This window comes from Mustelus asterias, unplaced genomic scaffold (genome assembly GCF_964213995.1).
Source record: "Mustelus asterias unplaced genomic scaffold, sMusAst1.hap1.1 HAP1_SCAFFOLD_642, whole genome shotgun sequence".
Lineage (NCBI taxonomy): Eukaryota > Metazoa > Chordata > Chondrichthyes > Carcharhiniformes > Triakidae > Mustelus > Mustelus asterias.
Window position 1 is genome coordinate 16,683 of NW_027590591.1, and position 27,777 is coordinate 44,459.

The 27,777-nt window shown below is 59.0% G+C and overlaps 1 protein-coding gene across 1 annotated transcript in view; it reads right to left on the bottom strand.

Moving 5' to 3' along the window:
• The window catches only part of LOC144487196 (serine/threonine-protein kinase WNK2-like), a gene marked incomplete at its 3' end in the record, with an annotated part of 124,144 nt that overhangs the window by 12,085 nt on the left and 84,282 nt on the right, over positions 1 to 27,777 (bottom strand). Inside the window, exons 7-13 of the mRNA XM_078205250.1 lie at positions 20,831 to 21,050; positions 16,901 to 17,186; positions 7,401 to 7,609; positions 4,795 to 6,009; positions 3,988 to 4,052; positions 3,717 to 3,867; positions 561 to 677 (exon numbers count right to left, since the gene is read on the bottom strand). Of these exons, the coding sequence (XP_078061376.1) occupies positions 561 to 677; positions 3,717 to 3,867; positions 3,988 to 4,052; positions 4,795 to 6,009; positions 7,401 to 7,609; positions 16,901 to 17,186; positions 20,831 to 21,050 (2,263 nt within the window). The remainder of the gene's footprint in view (positions 1 to 560; positions 678 to 3,716; positions 3,868 to 3,987; positions 4,053 to 4,794; positions 6,010 to 7,400; positions 7,610 to 16,900; positions 17,187 to 20,830; positions 21,051 to 27,777) is intronic.

The window sequence follows — 27,777 nt, forward strand, 5'->3', positions numbered from 1 at the left end:
GGGGAGAGCGAGGGGGTGGGGGGAGAGCGAGGGGGTGGGGGGAGAGCGAGGGGGTGGGGGGAGAGCGAGGGGGTGGGGGGAGAGCGAGGGGGTGGGGGGAGAGCGAGGGGGTGGGGGGAGAGCGAGGGGGTGGGGGGAGAGCGAGGGGGTGGGGGGGAGAGCGAGGGGGTGGGGGGAGAGCGAGGGGGTGGGGGGAGAGCGAGGGGGGGGAGAGAGCGAGGGGGGGGGAGAGCGAGCGGGGGAGAGCGAGGGGGGGGAGAGCGAGGTGGGGGAGAGCGAGGGGGAGAGAGAGGGGGAGAGAGAGAGGGAGAGAGGGGGGAGAGAGGGGGAGAGAGAGGGGGAGAGAGAGGGGGAGAGAGAGGGGGAGAGAGAGGGGGAGAGAGAGGGGGAGAGAGAGGGGGAGAGAGAGGGGGAGAGAAGTGACAGAGGGAGAGAGTAAGAAAGAGGGAGGAAGATTGTGGTGGGGTGCAGTGAAGGAAGCAGTGAATGTGGTCACCAGTGAATCAGGAATCCAATCTTCAGGCACAGCGGTGAAGCAACAGCATTTTGATCTGACTCACCATATAAACAGCTATGTCTTCTGGGTCATCACCATCCACATCAAATTTGAAGGTCACCATTTTGTTGTTGTGCGTTTCCAATTGACACTCCACCATATTGTCCCCCACATTCGAAACCTGTTAGCAAGGTGGGAATGAGGAATAACTCACCGTTACACAGTGCAGCTCAACGTGCCTGAAATCTGCTCGAATGAGATTCCAACTTTCCACTCCCACGCTATCAGGTAGACTCAGAAAGAATGTTCCCGATGGTGGGGGGAGTCCACAACTAGGGGTCAGAGTTTGAGGATAAGGGGTAAACCTTTTAAAACTGAGGTGAGGAGAAATTTCTTCACCCAGAGGGTGGTGAATGTGTGGAATTCACTCCCACAGAAAGTAGTTGAGGCCAAAACGTTGTGTGATTTCAAGAAATTAAATATAGCTCTTGGGGATAAAGGGATCGAAGGATATGGGGGGGAAGGGGGGATCAGGATATTGAATTTGATGATCAGCCATGATGAAAATGAATGGTGGAGCAGGCTGGAAGGGCCGAATGGTCTCTAGTTTCTATGTTTGTATCGTTGCACTGACCTCCACCCATTCTGACAATTCCCTCGCACATGGCAAGTTCTTGACCTTGGTACCCTGCAGGGAATGGGGTCAACTGGGTGCCCTGCAGGCTGCACAGGGAGGGCTAGATTCCAACAGGGCAGTGCTCTCCAGAGGTTCGCTGTACACTGCCTGGAGTCAGCGCGGAGTCACTCTCAATCCTTCCGGGAACTTGTGGGATACAGCAAAAGCCAGAGGTTTCTTCAGTGGGTGCTGTTCATTTATCCTTCAATAACTTGCATTGATCCAGGGCCATTCACAGTAAAACTTCCCAGGGCAAGACACAGGGGCATAAATCAAAGCAAATCTGACCCTGTGCCACACGAGAGAATATCAGGGGTGGGTGACTGGAGGTTTGGCCAAAAGGTCAATTTTAAGGAGCACCTTAAAGGAACGGAAGAGAGAGAGAGCGATTTGGGGAGTGAATTCCAGAGCTCAGTGCCCCGGGTTGTCGGAGCTGGAGGAGGTTACAGAGATAGGGAGGGTTGAAGGGGCTGGGGGAGGAGGTTACAGAGATAGGGAGGGTTGAAGGGGCTGGGGGAGGTTACAGAGATAGGGAGGGTTGAAGGGGCTGGGGGAGGAGGTTACAGAGATAGGGAGGGTTGAAGGGGCTGGGGGAGGAGGTTACAGAGATAGGGAGGGCTGATGGGGCTGGAGGAGGAGGTTACAGAGATAGGGAGGGTTGATGGGACTGGAGGAGGAGGTTACAGAGGTAGGGAGGGTTGAAGGGGCTGGGGGAGGAGGTTACAGAGGTGGGGAGGAGGTTACAGAGATAGGGAGGGTTGAAGGGGCTGGAGGAGGAGGTTACAGAGATAGGGAGGGTTGATGGGGTTGGAGGAGGAGGTTACAGAGATAGGGAGGGTTGATGGGACTGGAGGAGGAGGTTACAGAGATAGGGAGGGTTGATGGGACTGGAGGAGGAGGTTACAGAGGTAGGGAGGGTTGAAGGGGCTGGGGGAGGAGGTTACAGAGATAGGGAGGGTTGATGGGGTTGGAGGAGGAGGTTACAGAGATAGGGAGGGTTGATGGGACTGGAGGAGGAGGTTACAGAGGTAGGGAGGGTTGAAGGGGCTGGGGGAGGAGGTTACAGAGATAGGGAGGGTTGAAGGGGCTGGAGGAGGAGGTTACAGAGATAGGGAGGGTTGAAGGGGCTGGGGGAGGAGGTTACAGAGATAGGGAGGGTTGAAGTGGCTGGGGGAGGAGGTTTCAGACATAGGGAGGGTTGAAGGGGCTGGAGGAGGAGGTTACAGAGATAGGGAGGGTTGATGGGGTTGGGGGAGGAGGTTACAGAGATAGGGAGGGTTGAAGGGGCTGGGGGAGGAGGTTACAGAGATAGGGAGGGCTGATGGGGCTGGAGGAGGAGGTTTCAGACATAGGGAGGGTTGAAGGGGCTGGGGGAGGAGGTTACAGAGATAGGGAGGGTTGAAGGGGCTGGGGGAGGAGGTTACAGAGATAGGGAGGGTTGAAGGGGCTGGGGGAGGAGGTTACAGAGATAGGGAGGGTTGAAGGGGCTGGGGGAGGTTACAGAGATAGGGAGGGTTGAAGGGGCTGGGGGAGGAGGTTACAGAGATAGGGAGGGTTGAAGGGGCTGGGGGAGGAGGTTACAGAGATCGGGAGGGCTGATGGGGCTGGAGGAGGAGGTTACAGAGATAGGGAGGGTTGAAGGGGCTGGGGGAGGAGGTTACAGAGATCGGGAGGGCTGATGGGGCTGGAGGAGGAGGTTACAGAGATAGGGAGGGTTGAAGGGGCTGGGGGAGGAGGTTACAGAGATAGGGAGGGTTGATGGGGTTGGAGGAGGAGGTTACAGAGATAGGGAGGGTTGATGGGACTGGAGGAGGAGGTTACAGAGGTAGGGAGGGTTGAAGGGGCTGGGGGAGGAGGTTACAGAGATAGGGAGGGTTGAAGGGGCTGGGGGAGGAGGTTATAGAGGTAGGGAGGGTTGAAGGGGCTGGGGGAGGAGGTTACAGAGATGGGGAGCTGCAAGACCCCAGAAACAAGGAAAATTTGAAAATCGAGGCGTTGTCAGACTGGGAGCCAGCGCAGGTGAACAAGTTCAGGAGGGATAGGAAACTGAAGGGTACCGAGGAGGTGGGATTGGTGGAACTCCGGCTATCTGACAAGCCGAGACAAAGATGCCTAATCGGTCTCAATCTGGGAATGTGGTCCCTGAAAGGTGATGTGGTTGAGGATTTGGAAAGAATCGACAGAAAGGACAGAGAGTGAACAATATCCTCCGAGGGAATAATGTCTAATAACCAGAACCTGGTCATATCAAGTGAGAAGCTGTGAGCAAAGGATGGCAGTGTGGAACTCTCACCCACACATAAAAAGAGAATGTTAGCTCAATTAATCATTCAAACTGGAGATTAATCAGTGTGTTGTTGGCCGAGGGAAATGGAGTCAAGATGGGTTCAGGGAGTTGAGATACACACACCTATGATTTCATCGAATGGTGGAACTGGTTTGAGGGGCAGAGCGGCCTCTTCAAGGTTCCCCTGACGGGTGCAAATGAAAATGAATCCCTCTTTGCAAATGTGTGCAGCCGGGCTTCGGCCGCCTGGGGTTTACCTGCAGAACCGTCAGCTGGAACTTTGTCGACTTGTCCAGCCGGTCACGGGCACACAACGGCCGCTTGGCCTGAGATTTCTGGGTCTTCTCCAGCTTTCCGTTACCAACGTCGCTACCGTTGGCTCCCTCTTTAATCGCATCAGGAGTTGTGCTGAAAACAAATAATAATAACCTGGGCTAAGCACAAGTGTCTGAGCAGCCAATACAACCAATGACAGGTCATCGGAGGGCTATCTGGGGGAGCTGGCAATGGCTTTAAGAGCAATCGTACCTCAAAGAATCTTGAAGGTGCCTCGCTGGTCGCTGGGATTCAGGAGTCACCTGGTGCAAGGTGGACTGCAAGGCAACAGGGAAAATAAAAGATGAATTAATCGTTGGTATATTGTCTGGTCTCCATATCCCTCGGTTAGACCCACACTTCGAGCACTGTGCACAGTTCCAGTCTCAGTATCCGTCCATTAGACCCACACTTGGCGCACTGTGCACAGTTCTGGTCTCATATCCCTCGGTTAGACCCACACTTGGAGCACTGTGCACAGTTCCAGTCTCAGTATCCGTCCATTAGACCCACACTTGGCGCACTGTGCACAGTTCTGGTCTCATATCCCTCTGTTAGACCCACACTTGGAGCACTGTGCACAGTTCCAATCTCCGTATCCCTCGGTTAGACCCACATTGGGAGCACTGTGCACAGTTCCAATCTCCGTATCCCTCGGTTAGACCCACATTGGGAGCACTGTGCACAGTTCCAGTCTCCATATCCCTCAGTTAGACCCACACTTGGAGCACTGTGCACAGTTCCAATCTCCGTATCCCTCCATTAGACCCACACTTGGAACACTGCACAGTTCCAGTCTCCATATCCCTCGGTTAGACCCACACTTCGAGCACTGTGCACAGTTCCAGTCTCCATATCCCTCGGTTAGACCCACACTTCGAGCACTGTGCACAGTTCCAGTCTCCATATCCCTCGGTTAGACCCACACTTCGAGCACTGTGCACAGTTCCAGTCTCCGTATCCCTCGGTTAGACACCCCCGTCTCCCAACCACGTCCCGATTACACCAGCACCGAGGTACCTGCGCCTCTACATCCATGTGTGCCTGCGGTGTGGCGGCGGGGCTGTCCTGGGACGGCTGGCACTGGGGCTCCTGGGGATAAGTGGCCAACTGCTGTGTCAGAGGGAAGTGCGTTGTTGGTACAGGCACCTGCAGAGCTGGCGAAGGCTGTGCCACGGCCGGCCCCTGGTGCGGTTGAGCCTGCGAAGACGTCAGATGCTGCGGCTGGAACTGTCCAAGCTGTTGAGCAGGAGAAGCGTTGAGCAAAGCCAGCTGCACGGTGCTCTGAAACAGCGGAGGCTGCTGCGGGAGGTTTATCTGCTGCACGGGTTGCTGCTGCTGCGTGTGGGCCTGAGGGGCCAGTTGGTACGGCTCAGCTGGAGAATGGTTCTGGCCCTGCACCAGGGCCTGGTACTGCTGAGGGGAAGCCATAGCAGGCTGGTGGGGGGCGTGTGGCAGCTGTTGGTATGGCTGAGCCTGCGGCGGTGGCTGCTGGTACACGGCACGGGGCTGGTATGGAGGCTGGACCGGGCCTAACTGCTGAGCCTGCTGCTGGTACTGCTGGGCCAAGGCTGGAGTCTGGAACCGCTGGGCCAGCGGAGGCTGCTGAATCTGCGGTGTGTGCTGGTACAGCTCTGCCGAGGCCTGGGCGCTCTGCTGATATGCTGGGGAGGGCTGCTGCATGTGTGTCGGCGGCTGAGGCATCGTTGGCTGCAACTCCTGCACGGGAGCTGGCTGCGGCTGGAAGGCCAGCTGGTGCGGTGGAAGCCGGGTGTCGGTGAACTGCGGCGCCGGCTGAAGCCCCGGGGTCTGGATGTACATCGGCTGGTGATGCGGCGCAGCGAAGAGCAGCTGCTGTCCCTGGGCTGACTGTTGCTCTGTGGAGTGCTGCAGAGGGGCCGGGATTTGCAGCTGCTGCCCTGCCTCCTGTTGCTGCTGCTGCTGCTGCAGCTGCGCCGAGGGCATCTGGTGGTGGATTTGGACCAGGGTGGCAGAGCTACTCACCAACAGCGAGCCAGCATCCATCGCTGTGTTCACGGCCGGTAGCGGTGTGACCAACATCCGGTTGTGCGGGGACACTGCTGGCAGGCACTGCGAGGGCAGGGCCGTCACCGAGGTGCAGGGGGAAACCCCTGCTGCGGCGGGGTTGTACTGCGGGACGACTGGCAGGGTCTGAGAGGAAGGCATGGAGGGATGCACATCGCTGCCGTGAAGGTGTAGCTGCCCGCTCGAAGCCTATGAAAACCAAGGGGGAGGGAGCGTGGGGGAAGAAAAGAAGGAAGCTTACAACTTGAGAATCAGCACAGAAATTAATCTGAACATACAGCACTAATGATCAACCTGGACCTACGGGAGAAGGCCACTCAGCCCCTCCGGTCTGTCCCACCATTCAATTAGACCTTGGTCGATGCTGTACCTCAACCACCACCTCGGCTCTGAAACCCTTTAAACCCCCTTGCCCAACAAACATCTGCCAATCGCAGTTCTGGAAGTTTCAGCTTCGCCAATATTCAATTGATAAATACTGGAATTGAAAGCTGCTCTCGGTGAGGGCGACTATGAAGGCGGCAGCTTACCAGCTCCTTCCCCAGTGGCAGTGAGCAATGGGCAATAAATGCTGGGCCTTGCCAGGGACACCCAGGTTGCAAAAGAATGAAATAAAAAACCTCCTGTCCTTCTCGCGCTCATGTATTTACCCTGCTATCCCCCTGACACTAAGGGGCAATTTAGCATGGTCAAACAACCAAACCCACACATCTTTGGAGTGTGAGAGGAAACCAGAGCACCCGGAGGGGGCCAGTAACCTGCAAATGTCAGCAATTTTCTTCAGAACACTGCATTGGAGCTCGTGCCCCAGAGAGCACATACCAGCAATGTCAGGGAGAGGATTCAGCTTCAAGTTTCTTAATGTCCAGATCACCAACAACCTGTCCTGGTCCCCCCCATGCTGACACTATAGTTAAGAAAGCCCCACCAACGCCTCTACTTCCTCAGGAAGCTAAGGAAATTTGGCATGTCAGCTACAACTCTCACCAACTTTTTCAGATGCACCATAGAAAGCATTCTTCCTGGTTGTATCACAGCTTGGTCTGAGCTCCTGCTCTGTCCAAGACCGCAAGGAACTACAACGGGTTGTGAATGTAGCCCAATCCATCACGCAAATCAGCCTCCCATCCATTGACTTTGTCTACACTTCCCTCTGCCTTAGCAAAGCAGCCAGCATAATCAAGGACCCCCACACACCCCGGACATTCTCTCTTCCACCCTCATCCGTCAGGAAAAAGATACAAAAGTCTGAGGTCACGTACCAACCGACTCAAGAACAGCTTCTTCCCTGCTGCTGTCAGACTTTTGGATGGACCTACCTTGTATTAAATTGATCTTTCTCTACACCCTAGCTATGACTGTAACACTACATTCTGCACTCTCTCCTTTCCTTCTCCTCTATGTACTTTATGAACGATATGCTTTGTCTGTAAAGCGCGCAAGAAACAATACTTTTCACTGTATCCCCAATACAGGTGACAATAATAAATCAAAGAACATATTTTCACCTGCTGTAATAACAATAACACTTTATTCAATGTGTGACTAGTTGGGGGGAGGGGTGTTGGTGGGCACCTTACCCCGACTGTCGGTGGGTAGCCGGCCACCACCTGCTGCTGCTGCTGCTGCGACTGAAGGCCCATGGACAGCTGATGTGAGTCCACGCTGGAGCCAGAGGAAATATGCTGTATGCCCACGTTCGGCTCCGAGGCGATGGTGTAACCCACTCCGCCCTGAGAATCGGAACAGACAGCGGAGGGACCCAGGCTGTTGTCAGAAACGGCATCCACTGGCATTGGGGGAGGGTTGAGGGGAAGAAAACAGCAAGTTAGCAAGTACCTTGTAGCCACCACACGTGACTTGCCCCGAGTATTCAGCTGAAAATTTCTTTCCACCCCGATGTATAAACATTGAAACTAGAAGCCGGAGGAGGCCATTCGGCCCTTCCAGCCTGCTCCGCCATTCATTATGATCATGGCTGATCATCAAATTCAATATCCTGATCCCCTCCCCCCCCCCATCCCTCGATCCCTTTAGCCCCAAGAGCGATATCTAATTTCTTCTTGAAATCACACAACATTTTGGCCTCAACTACTTTCTGTGGGAGTGAATTCCACACATTCACCACCCTCTGGGTGAAGAAATTTCTCCTCACCTCAGTTCTAAAAGGTTTACCCCTTATCCTCAAACTATGACCCCTCGTTCTGGACTCCCCCATCATCCGGAACATTCTTTCTGAATCTACCCTGTCGAATCCTGTTAGAATTTTATAAGTTTCTATGAGATCCCCTCTCACTCTTCTAAACTCCAGTGAATATAATCCTAACCCACTTAGTCTCTCCTCATATGACAGACCTGCCATCCCAGGAATCAGCCTGGTAAACCTTCGCTGTGCTCCCTCTATAGCAAGGACATCCTTCCTCAGATAAGAACACCAAAACTGCACACAATACTCCAGGTGTGGCCTCACGTGTAGCTACACACACACACACATGTAAATCTTTCTGCATGACCATCCAGCAGTCGGGATAAAGGGAATTTTATATTTGGGGCTCTAGATCGTAGAACAAGACGAGACATGGGGAGATGATGGCGTAGTGGTAATGTCACTGGGCTTGTCAGCTGGAGGCCTGGGCTAATGCTCTGGAAGGGCACGGGTTCAAATCCCACCATGGCAGCTCGGGGAATTTAAACTCAGCTCATAAAATCTGGAATTGAAAGCTAGTCTCAGCAACGGCAAACATGAAACTATCATCGATTGTTGCAAAAAACTGATCCGGTTCATTCATGTTCCCTTTTAGGGAAGGAAATCTGCCGCCCTTACCCAGTCTGGTCTCTAGGTGACTCTGCACTTCTCACACAACAATGCAGGAAACTCTTAACCGAAATGGCCCAGCAAGTCATTCGGTTGTAGGGTGATTAAAGGGAGGTGGTGGCCTAGTGGTATCATCGCTAGACTATTAATCCAGAAACTCAGCTAATGTTCTGGAGACCCGGGTTCGAATCCCGCCAGGGCAGATGGTGTCAACAAAAGAAATGTGTGGAATTAGGAATCTACTGATGACAATGAAATCATTGTCGATTGTCGGAAAAAACCATCTGGTTCACGAATGTCCTTGAGGGAAGGAAATCTGCCGTCCTTACCCGGTCTGGCCCACAAAGCCACAGCGATGTGGTTGACTCTCAGCTACCCTCTGAAATGGTCTAACAAGCCATTCAGTTGAAGAGCAACTAGGAATGGGAATAAATGCTGGCCTGGCCAGCGACACTCACATCCAGTCAAAGAATAAAAAAAAGAAACCAACAGGACATCGGAATGAAAGTGCTAATGATGAGAGCTGCTTTACGAAGCTAAAATGGGTGATAAAATAAGCAAGAAAACCCGAGTGAAAGCAGGTGGGCTTGCAGGGTTAGCGACACAACATCAGAACTGTGGGAGGCCATTCAACCCCTTGCACCTCTTCCATCATTTAATAAGATCGTTTCTGCGATCCAACTCCAGAGAACTGATTTCTTTCCTCCCATATTCCCGAATACCGATAGCTAATAAAATAATCAATCAATCGCAGGTATTTAAATTTAGCAATCAACTAAGCATCAATTGCTGCTCGCGAGAGGGAGTTTCGAACTTCTGCGTGCGCGAGTGCGCGCGAGAGCGCGTGTGAAAGAGAGCGCGCACGGGAGAGAGAGGGGACGGGAGAGAGAGGGGACGGGAGAGAGAGGGGACGGGAGAGAGAGGGGACGGGAGAGAGAGGGGACGGGAGAGAGAGGGGACGGGAGAGAGAGGGGACGGGAGAGAGAGGGGACGGGAGAGAGAGGGGACGGGAGAGAGAGGGGACGGGAGAGAGAGGGGACGGGAGAGAGAGGGGACGGGAGAGAGAGGGGACGGGAGAGAGAGGGGACGGGAGAGAGAGGGGACGGGAGAGAGAGAGAGGACGGAGAGAGAGAGAGGACGGAGAGAGAGAGAGGACGGAGAGAGAGAGAGGACGGAGAGAGAGAGAGGACGGAGAGAGAGAGAGGACGGAGAGAGAGAGAGGACGGAGAGAGAGAGAGGACGGAGAGAGAGAGAGGACGGAGAGAGAGAGAGGACGGGAGAGAAAGAGGACGGGAGAGAAAGAGGACGGGAGAGGTGGAGGTGGAGAGATTCTTTCCACTTAGGCGGGCGGGAGAGGGGGGGGCGGGCGGGGCGGGCGGGAGAGGGGGGGGGCGGGCGGGAGCGGGCGGGAGAGGGGGGGCGGGCGGGAGAGGGGGGGCGGGCGGGAGAGGGGGGGCGGGCGGGAGAGGGGGGGCGGGCGGGAGAGGGGGGCGGACGGGAGAGGGGGGGCGGACGGGAGAGGGGGGGCGGACGGGAGAGGGGGGGCGGACGGGAGAGGGGGGGCGGTCGGGAGAGGGGGGGCGGTCGGGAGAGGGGGGGCGGTCGGGAGAGGGGGGGCGGGCGAGAGAGGGGGGGCGGGCGAGAGAGGGGGGGCGGGCGAGAGAGGTGGGGCGGGCGAGAGAGGGGGGGCGGGCGAGAGAGGGGGGGCGGGCGAGAGAGGGGGGGCGGGCGAGAGAGGGGGGGCGGGCGAGAGAGGGGGGGCGGGCGAGAGAGGGGGGGCGGGCGAGAGAGGGGGGGCGGGCGAGAGAGGGGGGGCGGGCGAGAGAGGGGGGGCGGGCGAGAGAGGGGGGGCGGGCGAGAGAGGGGGGCGGGCGAGAGAGGGGGGGGCGGGCGAGAGAGGGGGGGCGGGCGAGAGAGGGGGGGCGGGCGAGAGAGGGGGGGCGGGCGAGAGAGGGGGGGCGGGCGAGAGAGGGGGGGCGGGCGAGAGAGGGGGGGCGGGCGAGAGGGGGGGCGGGCGAGAGAGGGGGGCGGGCGAGAGAGGGGGGCGGGCGAGAGAGGGGGGCGGGCGAGAGAGGGGGGCGGGCGAGAGAGGGGGGCGGGCGAGAGAGGGGGGCGGGCGAGAGAGGGGGGCGGGCGAGAGAGGGGGGCGGGCGAGAGAGGGGGGCGGGCGAGAGAGGGGGGCGGGCGAGAGAGGGGGGCGGGCGAGAGAGGGGGGCGGGCGAGAGAGGGGGGCGGGCGAGAGAGGGGGGCGGGCGAGAGAGGGGGGCGGGCGAGAGAGGGGGGCGGGCGAGAGAGGGGGGCGGGCGAGAGAGGGGGGCGGGCGAGAGAGGGGGGCGGGCGAGAGAGGGGGGCGGGCGAGAGAGGGGGGCGGGCGAGAGAGGGGGGCGGGCGAGAGAGGGGGGCGGGCGAGAGAGGGGGGCGGGCGAGAGAGGGGGGCGGGCGAGAGAGGGGGGCGGGCGAGAGAGGGGGGCGGGCGAGAGAGGGGGGCGGGCGAGAGAGGGGGGCGGGCGAGAGAGGGGGGCGGGCGAGAGAGGGGGGCGGGCGAGAGAGGGGGGCGGGCGAGAGAGGGGGGCGGGCGAGAGAGGGGGGCGGGCGAGAGAGGGGGGCGGGCGAGAGAGGGGGGCGGGCGAGAGAGGGGGGCGGGCGAGAGAGGGGGGCGGGCGAGAGAGGGGGGCGGGCGAGAGAGGGGGGCGGGCGAGAGAGGGGGGCGGGCGAGAGAGGGGGGCGGGCGAGAGAGGGGGGCGGGCGAGAGAGGGGGGCGGGCGAGAGAGGGGGGCGGGCGAGAGAGGGGGGCGGGCGAGAGAGGGGGGCGGGCGAGAGAGGGGGGCGGGCGAGAGAGGGGGGCGGGCGAGAGAGGGGGGCGGGCGAGAGAGGGGGGCGGGCGAGAGAGGGGGGCGGGCGAGAGAGGGGGGCGGGCGAGAGAGGGGGGCGGGCGAGAGAGGGGGGCGGGCGAGAGAGGGGGGCGGGCGAGAGAGGGGGGCGGGCGAGAGAGGGGGGCGGGCGAGAGAGGGGGGCGGGCGAGAGAGGGGGGCGGGCGAGAGAGGGGGGCGGGCGAGAGAGGGGGGCGGGCGAGAGAGGGGGGCGGGCGAGAGAGGGGGGCGGGCGAGAGAGGGGGGCGGGCGAGAGAGGGGGGCGGGCGAGAGAGGGGGGCGGGCGAGAGAGGGGGGCGGGCGAGAGAGGGGGGCGGGCGAGAGAGGGGGGCGGGCGAGAGAGGGGGGCGGGCGAGAGAGGGGGGCGGGCGAGAGAGGGGGGCGGGCGAGAGAGGGGGGCGGGCGAGAGAGGGGGGCGGGCGAGAGAGGGGGGCGGGCGAGAGAGGGGGGCGGGCGAGAGAGGGGGGCGGGCGAGAGAGGGGGGCGGGCGAGAGAGGGGGGCGGGCGAGAGAGGGGGGCGGGCGAGAGAGGGGGGCGGGCGAGAGAGGGGGGCGGGCGAGAGAGGGGGGCGGGCGAGAGAGGGGGGCGGGCGAGAGAGGGGGGCGGGCGAGAGAGGGGGGCGGGCGAGAGAGGGGGGCGGGCGAGAGAGGGGGGCGGGCGAGAGAGGGGGGCGGGCGAGAGAGGGGGGCGGGCGAGAGAGGGGGGCGGGCGAGAGAGGGGGGCGGGCGAGAGAGGGGGGCGGGCGAGAGAGGGGGGCGGGCGAGAGAGGGGGGCGGGCGAGAGAGGGGGGCGGGCGAGAGAGGGGGGCGGGCGAGAGAGGGGGGCGGGCGAGAGAGGGGGGCGGGCGAGAGAGGGGGGCGGGCGAGAGAGGGGGGCGGGCGAGAGAGGGGGGCGGGCGAGAGAGGGGGGCGGGCGAGAGAGGGGGGCGGGCGAGAGAGGGGGGCGGGCGAGAGAGGGGGGCGGGCGAGAGAGGGGGGCGGGCGAGAGAGGGGGGCGGGCGAGAGAGGGGGGCGGGCGAGAGAGGGGGGCGGGCGAGAGAGGGGGGCGGGCGAGAGAGGGGGGCGGGCGAGAGAGGGGGGCGGGCGAGAGAGGGGGGCGGGCGAGAGAGGGGGGCGGGCGAGAGAGGGGGGCGGGCGAGAGAGGGGGGCGGGCGAGAGAGGGGGGCGGGCGAGAGAGGGGGGCGGGCGAGAGAGGGGGGCGGGCGAGAGAGGGGGGCGGGCGAGAGAGGGGGGCGGGCGAGAGAGGGGGGCGGGCGAGAGAGGGGGGCGGGCGAGAGAGGGGGGCGGGCGAGAGAGGGGGGCGGGCGAGAGAGGGGGGCGGGCGAGAGAGGGGGGCGGGCGAGAGAGGGGGGCGGGCGAGAGAGGGGGGCGGGCGAGAGAGGGGGGCGGGCGAGAGAGGGGGGCGGGCGAGAGAGGGGGGCGGGCGAGAGAGGGGGGCGGGCGAGAGAGGGGGGCGGGCGAGAGAGGGGGGCGGGCGAGAGAGGGGGGCGGGCGAGAGAGGGGGGCGGGCGAGAGAGGGGGGCGGGCGAGAGAGGGGGGCGGGCGAGAGAGGGGGGCGGGCGAGAGAGGGGGGCGGGCGAGAGAGGGGGGCGGGCGAGAGAGGGGGGCGGGCGAGAGAGGGGGGCGGGCGAGAGAGGGGGGCGGGCGAGAGAGGGGGGCGGGCGAGAGAGGGGGGCGGGCGAGAGAGAGGGGCGGGCGAGAGAGGGGGGCGGGCGAGAGAGGGGGGCGGGCGAGAGAGGGGGGCGGGCGAGAGAGGGGGGCGGGCGAGAGAGGGGGGCGGGCGAGAGAGGGGGGCGGGCGAGAGAGGGGGGCGGGCGAGAGAGGGGGGCGGGCGAGAGAGGGGGGCGGGCGAGAGAGGGGGGCGGGCGAGAGAGGGGGGCGGGCGAGAGAGGGGGGCGGGCGAGAGAGGGGGGCGGGCGAGAGAGGGGGGCGGGCGAGAGAGGGGGGCGGGCGAGAGAGGGGGGCGGGCGAGAGAGGGGGGCGGGCGAGAGAGGGGGGCGGGCGAGAGAGGGGGGCGGGCGAGAGAGGGGGGCGGGCGAGAGAGGGGGGCGGGCGAGAGAGGGGGGCGGGCGAGAGAGGGGGGCGGGCGAGAGAGGGGGGCGGGCGAGAGAGGGGGGCGGGCGAGAGAGGGGGGCGGGCGAGAGAGGGGGGCGGGCGAGAGAGGGGGGCGGGCGAGAGAGGGGGGCGGGCGAGAGAGGGGGGCGGGCGAGAGAGGGGGGCGGGCGAGAGAGGGGGGCGGGCGAGAGAGGGGGGCGGGCGAGAGAGGGGGGCGGGCGAGAGAGGGGGGCGGGCGAGAGAGGGGGGCGGGCGAGAGAGGGGGGCGGGCGAGAGAGGGGGGCGGGCGAGAGAGGGGGGCGGGCGAGAGAGGGGGGCGGGCGAGAGAGGGGGGCGGGCGAGAGAGGGGGGCGGGCGAGAGAGGGGGGCGGGCGAGAGAGGGGGGCGGGCGAGAGAGGGGGGCGGGCGAGAGAGGGGGGCGGGCGAGAGAGGGGGGCGGGCGAGAGAGGGGGGCGGGCGAGAGAGGGGGGCGGGCGAGAGAGGGGGGCGGGCGAGAGAGGGGGGCGGGCGAGAGAGGGGGGCGGGCGAGAGAGGGGGGCGGGCGAGAGAGGGGGGCGGGCGAGAGAGGGGGGCGGGCGAGAGAGGGGGGCGGGCGAGAGAGGGGGGCGGGCGAGAGAGGGGGGCGGGCGAGAGAGGGGGGCGGGCGAGAGAGGGGGGCGGGCGAGAGAGGGGGGCGGGCGAGAGAGGGGGGCGGGCGAGAGAGGGGGGCGGGCGAGAGAGGGGGGCGGGCGAGAGAGGGGGGCGGGCGAGAGAGGGGGGCGGGCGAGAGAGGGGGCGGGCGAGAGAGGGGGGCGGGCGAGAGAGGGGGGCGGGCGAGAGAGGGGGGCGGGCGAGAGAGGGGGGCGGGCGAGAGAGGGGGGCGGGCGAGAGAGGGGGGCGGGCGAGAGAGGGGGGCGGGCGAGAGAGGGGGGCGGGCGAGAGAGGGGGGCGGGCGAGAGAGGGGGGCGGGCGAGAGAGGGGGGCGGGCGAGAGAGGGGGGCGGGCGAGAGAGGGGGGCGGGCGAGAGAGGGGGGCGGGCGAGAGAGGGGGGCGGGCGAGAGAGGGGGGCGGGCGAGAGAGGGGGGCGGGCGAGAGAGGGGGGCGGGCGAGAGAGGGGGGCGGGCGAGAGAGGGGGGCGGGCGAGAGAGGGGGGCGGGCGAGAGAGGGGGGCGGGCGAGAGAGGGGGGCGGGCGAGAGAGGGGGGCGGGCGAGAGAGGGGGGCGGGCGAGAGAGGGGGGCGGGCGAGAGAGGGGGGCGGGCGAGAGAGGGGGCCGGGCGAGAGAGGGGGGCGGGCGAGAGAGGGGGGCGGGCGAGAGAGGGGGGCGGGCGAGAGAGGGGGGCGGGCGAGAGAGGGGGGCGGGCGAGAGAGGGGGGCGGGCGAGAGAGGGGGGCGGGCGAGAGAGGGGGGCGGGCGAGAGAGGGGGGCGGGCGAGAGAGGGGGGCGGGCGAGAGAGGGGGGCGGGCGAGAGAGGGGGGCGGGCGAGAGAGGGGGGCGGGCGAGAGAGGGGGGCGGGCGAGAGAGGGGGGCGGGCGAGAGAGGGGGGCGGGCGAGAGAGGGGGGCGGGCGAGAGAGGGGGGCGGGCGAGAGAGGGGGGCGGGCGAGAGAGGGGGGCGGGCGAGAGAGGGGGGCGGGCGAGAGAGGGGGGCGGGCGAGAGAGGGGGGCGGGCGAGAGAGGGGGGCGGGCGAGAGAGGGGGGCGGGCGAGAGAGGGGGGCGGGCGAGAGAGGGGGGCGGGCGAGAGAGGGGGGCGGGCGAGAGAGGGGGGCGGGCGAGAGAGGGGGGCGGGCGAGAGAGGGGGGCGGGCGAGAGAGGGGGGCGGGCGAGAGAGGGGGGCGGGCGAGAGAGGGGGGCGGGCGAGAGAGGGGGGCGGGCGAGAGAGGGGGGCGGGCGAGAGAGGGGGGCGGGCGAGAGAGGGGGGCGGGCGAGAGAGGGGGGCGGGCGAGAGAGGGGGGCGGGCGAGAGAGGGGGCGGGCGAGAGAGGGGGGCGGGCGAGAGAGGGGGGCGGGCGAGAGAGGGGGGCGGGCGAGAGAGGGGGGCGGGCGAGAGAGGGGGGCGGGCGAGAGAGGGGGGCGGGCGAGAGAGGGGGGCGGGCGAGAGAGGGGGGCGGGCGAGAGAGGGGGGCGGGCGAGAGAGGGGGGCGGGCGAGAGAGGGGGGCGGGCGAGAGAGGGGGGCGGGCGAGAGAGGGGGGCGGGCGAGAGAGGGGGGCGGGCGAGAGAGGGGGGCGGGCGAGAGAGGGGGGCGGGCGAGAGAGGGGGGCGGGCGAGAGAGGGGGGCGGGCGAGAGAGGGGGGCGGGCGAGAGAGGGGGGCGGGCGAGAGAGGGGGGCGGGCGAGAGAGGGGGGCGGGCGAGAGAGGGGGGCGGGCGAGAGAGGGGGGCGGGCGAGAGAGGGGGGCGGGCGAGAGAGGGGGGCGGGCGAGAGAGGGGGGCGGGCGAGAGAGGGGGGCGGGCGAGAGAGGGGGGCGGGCGAGAGAGGGGGGCGGGCGAGAGAGGGGGGCGGGCGAGAGAGGGGGGCGGGCGAGAGAGGGGGGCGGGCGAGAGAGGGGGGCGGGCGAGAGAGGGGGGCGGGCGAGAGAGGGGGGCGGGCGAGAGAGGGGGGCGGGCGAGAGAGGGGGCGGGCGAGAGAGGGGGGCGGGCGAGAGAGGGGGCCGGGCGAGAGAGGGGGCCGGGCGAGAGAGGGGGCCGGGCGAGAGAGGGGGGCGGGCGAGAGAGGGGGGCGGGCGAGAGAGGGGGGCGGGCGAGAGAGGGGGGCGGGCGAGAGAGGGGGGCGGGCGAGAGAGGGGGGCGGGCGAGAGAGGGGGGCGGGCGAGAGAGGGGGGCGGGCGAGAGAGGGGGGCGGGCGAGAGAGGGGGGCGGGCGAGAGAGGGGGGCGGGCGAGAGAGGGGGGCGGGCGAGAGAGGGGGCCGGGCGAGAGAGGGGGCCGGGCGAGAGAGGGGGGCGGGCGAGAGAGGGGGGCGGGCGAGAGAGGGGGGCGGGCGAGAGAGGGGGGCGGGCGAGAGAGGGGGGCGGGCGAGAGAGGGGGGCGGGCGAGAGAGGGGGGGCGGGCGAGAGAGGGGGGGCGGGCAAGAGGGGGGGCGGGCAAGAGGGGGGCGGGCGAGAGAGGGGGCGGGCGAGAGAGGGGGCGGGCGAGAGAGGGGGCGGGCGAGAGAGGGGGCGGGCGAGAGAGAGCGGGCGAGAGAGTGAGAGAGAGTGTGAGAGAGAGAGTGAGAGAGAGTGTGAGAGAGAGAGTGAGAGAGTGAGAGACAGTGTATCAAAGTGTTTCCTAATTTTTACTCCTGAAAGGTGTGGCTCTGATTTTTTTTAAGTGTGGCAGATTTGGGGATGGGAAAGCAGTTCAAGGAGAGAACAACATCGGAAAGCTCACGTGTGACAGTGCCCGCGAGGAGCTTATTCTGCTGCACGTGTTGGTCAACCTCAGGGTCCTCGGACTCTGTTAGGCTCGGCTGCCAGCCTGTGGCAGACAGGGACGTCACTGTGGTCTGGGACTGCATCTGCTCCATCTGGGACCGGAGTTTCTCCTGCTCCTGGCGCTCCTCCATCTCTCGGATCTGCTGTGTCCTCTGCCTCTTCCTCTTGATGAAGGACACCCGGTCTCGGATGGACTTGGACAGCAGCTTGGAATCGTTCTCATGGAAAAAGCCGGACTTGACCTAGGGACACAGAACATTTTGAATTGCATAGACAGCCTGCCAGCGTCTTTTACCACCCACCAGTACCCCTCCCAACAATCCTCTCTCGCCATGCGTGCTCACAGATATTGTCTTTTGTTGGGGTGGTTATTTCTGGACTGCCACAAAAAGCAGCTCCTCCTACCTCTCCCTCCTTCACTTGTGAACTTACACAGACAGCCAGGTGGGCATTCGACTGTGGGAGGCATGACCGAAAAAGGGCAAATGTGTCACTGCGCTCAACACCTGCAACCACGCAGACCTCCCAGAAACAGACACTAGAGCGTTAACACTGCTGTCTCACAGCGCCAGGAACCCGGGTTCAATTACGGCCTCGGGTCACTGTCTGTGTGGAGTTTACACGTTCTCCCCGTGTCTGCATGGGTTTCCTCCGGGTGCTCCGGTTTCCGCCACACTCCAAAGATGTGCTGGTTAGGTGCATTGGCCATGCTAAATTGTCCCTTAGTGTCCAATGATGTGCAAGTTAGGTGGATTGGCCATGGTATAAGTGTGGGGTTACGGGGTTAGGGCAAGGGAGAGGGCCTGGTTAGAGTCGGTACAGACTCAATGGGCCGAATGACCTCCTCCTGCACTGTCGGGATTTTATAATTGTAAACAGCGGTCAGGAGCCAGGTCGATGCTTTGCCCTGTCCATTCCAGAGGGACTGAAGGCTGATTGAAACCGCGTCACTGCTGCCTCAGCTAACAACATCCCCCACAGCATGTGCACACAGGCAGGAACGTTCCATTTCGCTGTTCCACACCAGACCCTACATTTTCTCACTGAACCAACAAGCCAGCCCCGGAAGACAAGGGGACACAGCTTCAAATCCACCACAGCAGCCAGTGGGATTTTAATTCAATTCATAAACTCTGGAATTTAAAACTCATCTCAGTTTGTTGGAAAAACCCCCCCTGCGTCACTGATGCCCCTTTGGGGAAGGAAATCTGCCGTCCTTCCCCAGTCTGGCCTACATGTGACTCCAGAGCCACAGCAATGCGGTTAATTCTTCTCATTAATTCTAATGGCCTTAGCGAGAGCAATCAAGGGGCAATTAGGGATGGGTAACAAATGCTGGGCTGGCCGCCAATGCGCAAACGAAAGAATGAATTTAAAACAATTAAAGTGCATGTGTACTTGTGATGCAGACAGACTAGCTGGCAACACCACGTTGACAGCCAGGAAGGGCACCCACAGTTTTTGGGGATAAGAAGGAGCAGGAGTCGGCCATCTGGCCTCTCGAGCCTGCTCCACCATTCAATAAGATCATGGTTGATCTTTTCGTGAACTCAGCTCCACTTACCCGCCCGCTCACCATAACCCTTAATTCCTTTACTGTTCAAAAATCTATCTATCCTTGCCTTAAAAACATTCAATGAGGTAGCCTCAACTGCTTCACTGGGCAGGGAATTCCACAGATTCACAACCCTTTGTGTGAAGAAGTTCCTCCTCAACTCAGTCCTAAATCCAGCACCTTATACAGCTGCAACATAACCTCGCTGTTTTCAAACTCCATCCCTCCAGCTTTCTTAATTACCTGCTGCACCAGCAAACCAACTCCTTGTGATTCTTGCACAAGGACACCCAGTCCTTGTCAGTTAAGAAAGGAACACTGGCCAGGACCTGGGAAAAACTCCCAGTTCTTAACATCTGTGTGAAGCAATGGAACAGAGGGGTTAATTCCTGCAGGGGTGACCCATGGCAATGCAGCACTGAGGGAGCATCAACCTGGAGAACTAGCTCAAGCCCTGGAGGGTGGCTCAATGAACTCCACATCACCTATCTGCCGACGGGGGAGGGTTGGAAACCCAGCATCTGTGGACAAATGTCAGTAATGTCAGTAAAATAAAGGAGATAGTCATCGACTTCAGGAAGCCTCGTGGTGGACATGCCTCTCTCTACATCAACTGGGATTAGGTGGAACGGTCGAGAGCTTCACGTTTCTCGGTGTCCAGATCACCAACAATCTGTCCTGGCCCCTCCTGACGCTATAGTTAAGAACAGCGAGGTTATGTTGCTTCTCTGAGTGGAGGCCTGTGACTAGTGGTGTGCCGCAGGGATCGGTGTTGGGTCCATTGTTGTTTGTCACCTATATCAATGATCTGGATGATAATGTGGTAAATTGGATCAGCAAGTTTGCTGATGGTACAAAGATTGGAGGTGTAGTGGACAGTGAGGAAGGTTTTCAAAGCTTGCAGAGGGATTTGGACCAACTAGAAAAATGGGCTGAAAAATGGCAAATGGAATTTAACGCAGACAAGTCTGAGATATTGCACATTGGAAGGACAAACCAAAGTAGAACGTACAGGGTAAATGGTAGGACTCTGAAGAGTGCAGTTGAACAGAGGGATCTGGGAATACAGGTACAGAATTCCCTAAAAGCAACGTCACAGGTGGATAGGGTCGTAAAGAGTGCCTTTGGTACATTGGCCTTTATAAATCGGAGTATCGAGTATAAAAGTTGGAGTGTTATGGTAAGGTTATATAAGCCATTGGTGAGGCCGAATTTGGAGTATTGTGTACAGTTTTGGTCACCTAGTTACAGGAAGGATGTAAATAAGTTTGAAAGAGTGCAGAGAAGGTTCACAAGGATGTTGCCGGGACTTGAGAAGCTGAGTTACAGAGAGAGAATGAAGAGGTTGGGACTTCATTCCCTGGAGCGTAGAAGATTGAGGGGAGATTGGAGGTGTATAAGATTTTGATGGGTATAGATAGAGTGAATGCAAGCAGGCTTTTTCCGCTGAGGCTAGGGGAGAAAAAAACCAGAGGGCATGGGTTAAGGGTGAAAGGAGAAAAGTTTAAAGGGAATATTAGGGGGGGCTTCTTCACGCAGAGAGTGGTGGGAGTGTGGAATGAGCTGCCGGATAAAGTGGTAAATGCGGGGTCACTTTTAACATTTAAGAAAAACTTGGACGGGTTCATGGATGAGAGCGGTGTGGAGGGATATGGTCCAAGTGCAGGTCAGTGGGACTAGGCAAAAAATGGTTCGGCACAGACAAGAAGGGCCAAAAGGCCTGTTTCTGAGCTGTAAATTTCTATGGTTCTAAAGCCCACCAACGCCTCTACTTTCTCAGGAGGCTAAGGAAATTCGGCATGTCAGCTACGACTCTCACCAATTTTTAGATGCTCCATAGAAAGCATCCTTTCTGGTTGTATTACAGCTTGGTATGGTTCCTGCTCTGTCCAACACCGCAAGAAGCTACAAAGGGTCCTGAACATAGCCCAGAGCATCAGGCAAACCAGCCTCTCATCCATTGAGTCTGTCTGCACTTCCCACTGCCTCGGCAAAGCAGCCAACACACGTTAGGATATTCTCTCTTCCACCTTCTTCCGTCGGGAAAAAGATACAAAAGTCTGAGGTCACATACCAACCGACTCAAGAACAGCTTCTTCCCTGCTGCCGTCAGACATTTGAACGGACCAACCTTGCATTAAGCTGATCTTTTGCTACACCCCTATGACTGTAACACTACATTCTGTACTCTCTCCTTTCCTCCTCCACTATGTACGGTATGTTTTGTCTGTATTGTGCGCAAGAAATAATATATTTCACGGTATATTAATACATATGACAATAATAAATCAAATCGAAGAACACATGGTGGGGTTGGCGTGGAACACTTGCCATTTCCTGTGCCACCTCTTCAGGGGTGTCATGTTCCAGGTCAAAACTGAACTCGATCGCCTCGTTGTCCTTGTGCTTCCCCTTCAGCTTCTTGGGGTCCTCCACCCAGACCCGCAGAGCGAGCGAGATGTTCTGCCCGCTGTCCTCCTTGGCCAGCTCGATGCGCAGACCGGTGTCCTCTGCGAAAAAGGCGTAGCTCAGCAGGTCCTTTATTACCAGCCTGTGTGCGAGAAGGTAAGCAGTCAGAAGGGAAAGGCCATGCGTCCTGGCAAGCCTGTTCTGCCACCTAATCCAGGGTCTCAACTCCACACAGTCCGAAAGACATGCTGGTTAGGTGCATTGGCCGTGCTAAATTCTCCCTCAGTGTACCTGAATAGGTGCTGGAGTGTGGCGACTAGGGGATTTTCACAGTAACTTCATTGCAGTGTTAATGTAAGCCGACTTGTGACATTAATAAATAAACTAGGTGACGGCCTAATGGTATTATTGCTAGACTGTTAATCCAGAAACTCAGCTGGGCGGCACGGTAGCACAGTGGTTAGCACTGCTGCTTCACAGCTCCAGGGACCTGGGTTCAATTCCCGGCTTGGGTCACTGTCTGTGTGGAGTTTACACATTCTCCTCGTGTCTGCGTGGGTTTCCTCCGGGTGTTCCGGTTTCCTCCCAAAGTCCAAAGATGTGCGGGTTAGGTTGATTGGCCATGCTAAAAAAATTGCCCTTAGTGTCCTGAGATGCGTAGGTTAGAGAGATTAGTGGGTAAATATGTAGGGATATGGGGATAGGGCCTGGGTGGGATTGTGGTTGGTGCAGACTCAATGGGCCGAAAGGCCTCTTTCTGTACTGTCGGGTTTCTAAGATTCTAATGTTCTGGGGACCCAGGTTCAAATCCCACTACAGCAGATGGTGGAATTTGAATTCAATAAAAAATATCTGGAATTAAGAATCTACTGATGACCATGAAACCACTGCCGATTGTCGGAAAAACCCATCTGGTTCACTAATGCCCTTCAGGGAAGAAAATCTGCCGTCCTTACCTGGTCTGGCCTACATGTGACTCCAGAGCCACAGCAATGTGGTTGACTCTCAACTGCCCTCCAAGGGAACTAGGGATGGGGGAAAAAAATTCAAATGGGGACAGAGGTTTTCGTGGCAGTGTGGAAACGAGGGCAGAATGCATGTCCAGACAGTGGTGAGAATCTTTTTCTTTATTCATTCATGGGACACGAGCGTCGCTGGCGACCAGCATTTATTGCCCATCCCTGGTTACCCTTGGCGGGTGGTTGAGAGTCAACCACATTGCTGTGGCTCTGGAATCACATGTAGGCCAGACCGGGTAAGGACAGCAGATTTCCTCCCTAAAGGACATTAGTGACCCAGATGGGTTTTTCCGACAATCGACAATGGTTTCATGGTCATCAGCAGATTCTTAATTTCAAATTTTTTAAATTGAATTCAAATTCCACCATCTGCCGTGGTGGGATTCGAACCCAGGTCCCCAGAACATTAGCTGTGTTTCTGGATTAATAGTGTTGCGAAGTTGAGTAGAATGTTAGAATTTGATGTTTGCAAAATTATTAAAAAATGGTAAAATACTAAGAGGTGAAAGTATTGCGTGGTCCCTTTAAAAAGGTAGCATCCTTGCTGTGCTTAGAGTTAAAAATACAGGTGCAAATGGTGCCAGTACACAGACTGAAACATTTGTATCAAAGGCCAAGCAGCAGGGTTGCCTTGGTAACAGGCTTCAGGCATTTGAATGTTTCTGAATTCAGCCCATCAGTTTAAATTAGGCACTTGGATACCATCAACCTATTACATTTGAATTTGATGGTTTCGGCAACCTGGGACCAACCCTATTGTGGGGGATGTTAATATGTCATCACAGGTATAAAAGAATAGGCAGTGGGACAATAACTGAGACAGCAACTGCCATCTGCCCAGCTCAAAGCAACATCTAAAAAGCAAAGGTACCAAAGAAGACAGAAGTTCCAGACAGAAGAATCAACAGAGAAAGCCCAGAATATTCCAGAAAATGCCAAACTTGGTTGTAATTTAGAGAACGACTAAATTCTATTTTTGTTTAATAAGTGGGAATTGTATTTATCTAAACAGCATTCCATTCAAACCATGTTTTATTGGGTTTGTTAATAGTTTAGTAAATTTGTTCACTGTTAGTTAGATAAATAAATTGTTACTTGTTGACTTTAGAGTGTTAGGGAATTATTTTGATTTAACCACTAAAAGCTGCTGAAGAGCAGATCGTACCACTTCTCACACACTTTTGACAGATTATGAGGCGAGGTACTCTTTGAGTGGTTAGATGTTAGTTCTCAGAAAGGGAAGGGGTGGGGGGAGGATCAACCTCCGCTTCATAACAATAGTCTAGCGATAATACCACCAAGCCATTGCCTCCCCTCATCTGAAACTCACTCCCACAAAGGTCAATTGAGGGAAATGGCACAGATGCATTCAGGGCGAAGATGGATATACATTTGAGAGAGGGAGGAAAAAAGGAAAAGAACTGATAGGCTGAAATGAAGAGGGGGCTCATGTGGAGCATAAACACCGGGATGGGCCAGTCAAGCTGAATGGCCTGTTTTTGCACTGTGAATGACATACAAAATGGGGACGAGACACTGCCTGCCTGCTCCAACTATTTGCCCCACAGTCTCAATGCCCCCTGTGCAATGAGGGTGAGTGAGAGTGAGTGGTGGAAGAGTTCAGACAAATGTGAATTTGGCAAATTCTGTAAGTGTGCTGTGGGGATGTGCATGCCTGGGTAAAGGGCAGACAGTGTGGTCCTGTCAACTGTTTCCAACATACGCTGGGCAGCAGGAGTGCTTTGTTCCCTTGCTGTCCTTGGACGAGCAGGAAAGGTCTGCAATTCATCTGAGGTGACTGGGGTGAGCAAGGAGGTCTGTGATGGGGCACTGAGCTCACATGTGCGAGGAGGTTGGGGCGCTGTGGGGAACCAGGTCACAGCTGAGCAGCTGAGTTGAGCTGACGGTGTTAGAAAACAAGCAAGGGTAACGCTGTAAATCCAACAGCTCAAATTTGCACGTGGACATACCAATGCATGAAATAGGGGCAGTAGTAGGCCATTCGGCCCGCCCCTCGAGTCTGCTCCGCCATTCGATAAGCTCAAGACTGATCTGTTTGCGTTTCGAATTCCACATTCCCAGCTACCCCCGAGAACCTTCAATTCCCTTGCCTAACAAGAATCTATCTACCTCCGCCTTAAAAATATTCAGCAACCACCACATGCCACCCCCCCCCCCACCGCTCACATCCACCACCAACTTCTGAAGCAGAGAATTCCAAAGTCACACAAACCTCAGAAAAAAATCTCTCCTCATCTCTGTCCGCAAAGGGCGACCCTTAATGCCCCCCCCACCCCTCCAAGTTCTGGACTCACCCACCAGAGGAAACATTCTTTCCATGTCCACCTCATCAATAACATTCAGGATGTTATAAACTTCAATCGAGTCACCCCTCACTCTTCACACTCCATGGAAACAAGCCCAGTCCATTCAACCTTTCCTCATAAGACCCGCTCATTGTAGATATCAGTGGGGGTGGCACAGTAGCAAGCACTGCTGCCTCACAGCGCCAGGGACCTGGGTTTAATTCCCTGCTTGGGTGACTGTCGGTGTGGAGTTTGCATGTTTTCCCCGTGTCAGCATGGGTTTCCTCCGGGTGCACCGGTTTCCTCCCACAGTCCGAAAGACGTACTGGCTAGGTGCATTTTCTCTCAGTATACCTGAACAGGTGCCGGAGTGTGGTGACTAGGGGATTTTCACTGCAACTTCATTGCAATGTTAATGTAAGCCTACTTGTGACACTAATAAATAAACATTTAATAAACTTTAAAACAGTCTAATAAACCTCCTCCAAACCACCTCCACTGCATTCACACCCTTCCTCAGAAGACAGTCCCGTCATCTCAGGGGTGTCCCTAGTGAACCTTGGTTCCACTCTGATAAGTGCATCCTTCTTTAGATGAGGAGGCTAAAACTGCATACTGTTCGAGATGTGGTCTCACCAATGCCCTTGAACTTAACAGTAAGTAAACTTGGGGTCAGGTAAAGGCAAAAGCACAAAGTGTTGAAACATAGGTGGACAGTATCGCCAACACAGCAGCTTCAAACTCTGCCTTTAATCAGTGGTGACCAAAGGAAAGAAAATCTCCTGCCCCCATTTCTGTATATTGGTGAACACTTTAAATGAGCCTGGGACTTTGCCAAGGTGGTCACATTGGTTAACTGACAAGACTCCCCAATCGAATCCTCTCATAACCAGGCAAGTATTCTTGCACTTTTGACAACCTTTGTATTTATTTCCCCCCCACCCCAGATTAAAACGTCCTCCCACACAGTCAGGCTCTCTCTATGGGCAATACCACAGTCATGGGCCAGTGGAGAAAGATACCATTCGAACAATGGATGCACTGTCCTTGGAACATCAAAATAATCTTGTACGTGTCTGAAGATAGGTTCTGCTTATTCGCAGTATCCACGATGACCACCTTCTTGAACTGCTGCAGCGGTGTAGGTACACCCACACGCTGCTAGGGAGGGAGTCCCAGGATTTTGATCCAGTGACAGTGAAGGAAAGGCTGACATAGTTCAAAGGTCGGATGGTAAGTTGCTCAGAGGGGAATCGCCAGTGTGCTCGGGTATCTGCCAGCCTTGTCCTTCTAGATAATTTTGTTTTGGTCTCCTTATTTGAGGAAGAATGTGGGGGCATTGGAGGCAGTTCAGAGGAGGTTCACCAGGTTGATTCCAGGGATGAAGGGGTTGATGTATGAGGAGAGATTAAACAGTTTGGGCTTGTACTCGCTGGAGTTTAGGAGGATAAGAGGGGATCTGATCGAGGTATATAAAATACTAAAAGGGATTGATAAGAGTAAATGTAGACCAAATGTTTCCTCTTGTGGGGCAATCTAGAACAGGACTTCACAGTAATAATTTGAGAAGTGATAGATTTAAAACTGAGATGAGGAGGAACTACTTCTCGCAGAGGGTGGTGAATTTGTGGAACTTGCTGCCCCATCGCGCGGTGGAGTCCGAATCATGAAATGGTTTCAGGAAGGAGATGGACAGATTTAAAAGTGGGTTAAAGGGATATGGGGAACAGGTGGGGAGGTGAATTTGAGACCAGGGAGATCAGCCATGATCTGATTGAATGGCAGAGTGGGCTCAAAGGGCTGAAATGCCTACTTCTGCTCCAAATTAATATCTTCCTATATCGTGGGTTTGGAAGGTGCTGCGTAAGGAGCCTTGGTGAGTTGCTACAGTGCATCTTGTAGATGGTACACACGGCTGCTGCTGTGCGTCGGTGGTGAATGGAGCGAATGTTTGTTGGGCTTTGTCTTGGCTGTGCTTTGACGTAAGCACTTGGAGAGGGTCACCTTTTCCACAGGTACACGATGACAGTGTCAGCAGCTGTGGAAAGCGAGCTGCAAGCCAAGGCTTTGTCATCTCTCCTCACCTGCCTCTTGCAGCGGCTCATATTCTGCCATGCAGCCCGATTAGGTTGCAGGCGCTGACCTAGATTGGAGCTGGTGAGGCTTTGCGATCATGTCAAAAAACAGAAAAGGGATCGCTTCCTTTCCTTCAACTTGGATAATACACCTTGCCTCAAAGTAGTTATTTTAACACTTTAAAAACATAAGAATCCGTTTTCCTCCTGCCGCATACCCAAAAGTATCAGGTCAGGTTAAAAAGATAGCTGCACTGAAGGGGATAACAGGTTCGCAGCTCAATGGGAAAATACTCTTTGGCTCAAGAACAACTCTGGCAGAGAATTGTACACAGTTTTGGTCTCCTTATCTAAAGGAGGATGTGCTTGTCATAGAGGGAGTGGAACCCAGACTCACCAAGCTAATCCCTGGGATGGCGTGACTGTCTTCTGAAGAGATAGTCAGGAAACTGGGCCTGTGCTCTCTCTTGCGTTTCGAAGAACGAGGGTAATCTCATTGAAACTTACAAAATTCTCTCAGAATCATAGAATCCCGAAAGTGCAGAAAGAGGCCATTCCGCCCATCGAGTCTGCACCGACTCTCCGACAGAGCATCCCACGCAGGCCCTATCCATGTAACCCCATATATCTACCCTGCTAAAGCCCCCTAACCTGCACACCCTTGGACACTATGGGGCAACTTACCACGGCCAATCTACACGTCATTGGACTATGAGACGAAACTGGAGCACCCAGAAGGAAACCCACGCGGACATCTGGGAGAATATGCAAACTCCGCACAGTTAACCAAGGCTGGAATCAAACCTGGGTTTTTGGCACTTTGCGGCAGCAGTACTAACCACAGTGGCACCGTGCTGCCCAGGGCCAGCCAGGGTAGACATTGATAGAATGGTTTCCGAGCTAGGAAGGGATGGGGGCATCCAAAACTAGGGAACACATAGTAACAAAGATTAAGGGGCAGGTCACGTAAGATTGGGATGGGGAGGAATTTCTTTTGTCAGAGGGTGCTGCATCTTTGGAAACCTCTACCAATTGGGGGGCGGGGGCGCCCGTGGGGGCGGGGCGGGGGTGCCCGTGGGGGCGGGGGCGCCCGTGGGGGCGGGGCGGGGGCGCCCGTGGGGGCGGGGCGGGGGTGCCCGTGGGGGCGGGGGGGGTACATGGGGGGAGAACACCCGATGGGGCAGGGGCGCCCAAGGGGAGGCGGGGGCGTCCAAGGGGAGGCGGGGGAGAGAGCACCCAAAGGGGGAGGGAGGGGAGAGAGAGCACCCGAGTGGGGGGCGGGGGGGAGGGAGCACTCGGTGGGGGGGGTGGGGGGGGGGGGGGGGGGGGGGGCACCTGAGCCAAGGGGGTAAGGGGAGAGCATCTTGGGGGGTGGGGTGGGGGGGGTGGCAGAGCACCTGAAGGGGGAGGGGAGAACACCCAAGGCGGGGGGGATGAGAGCACCCAAGGGGGGGGGGGGGGTTGAGAGC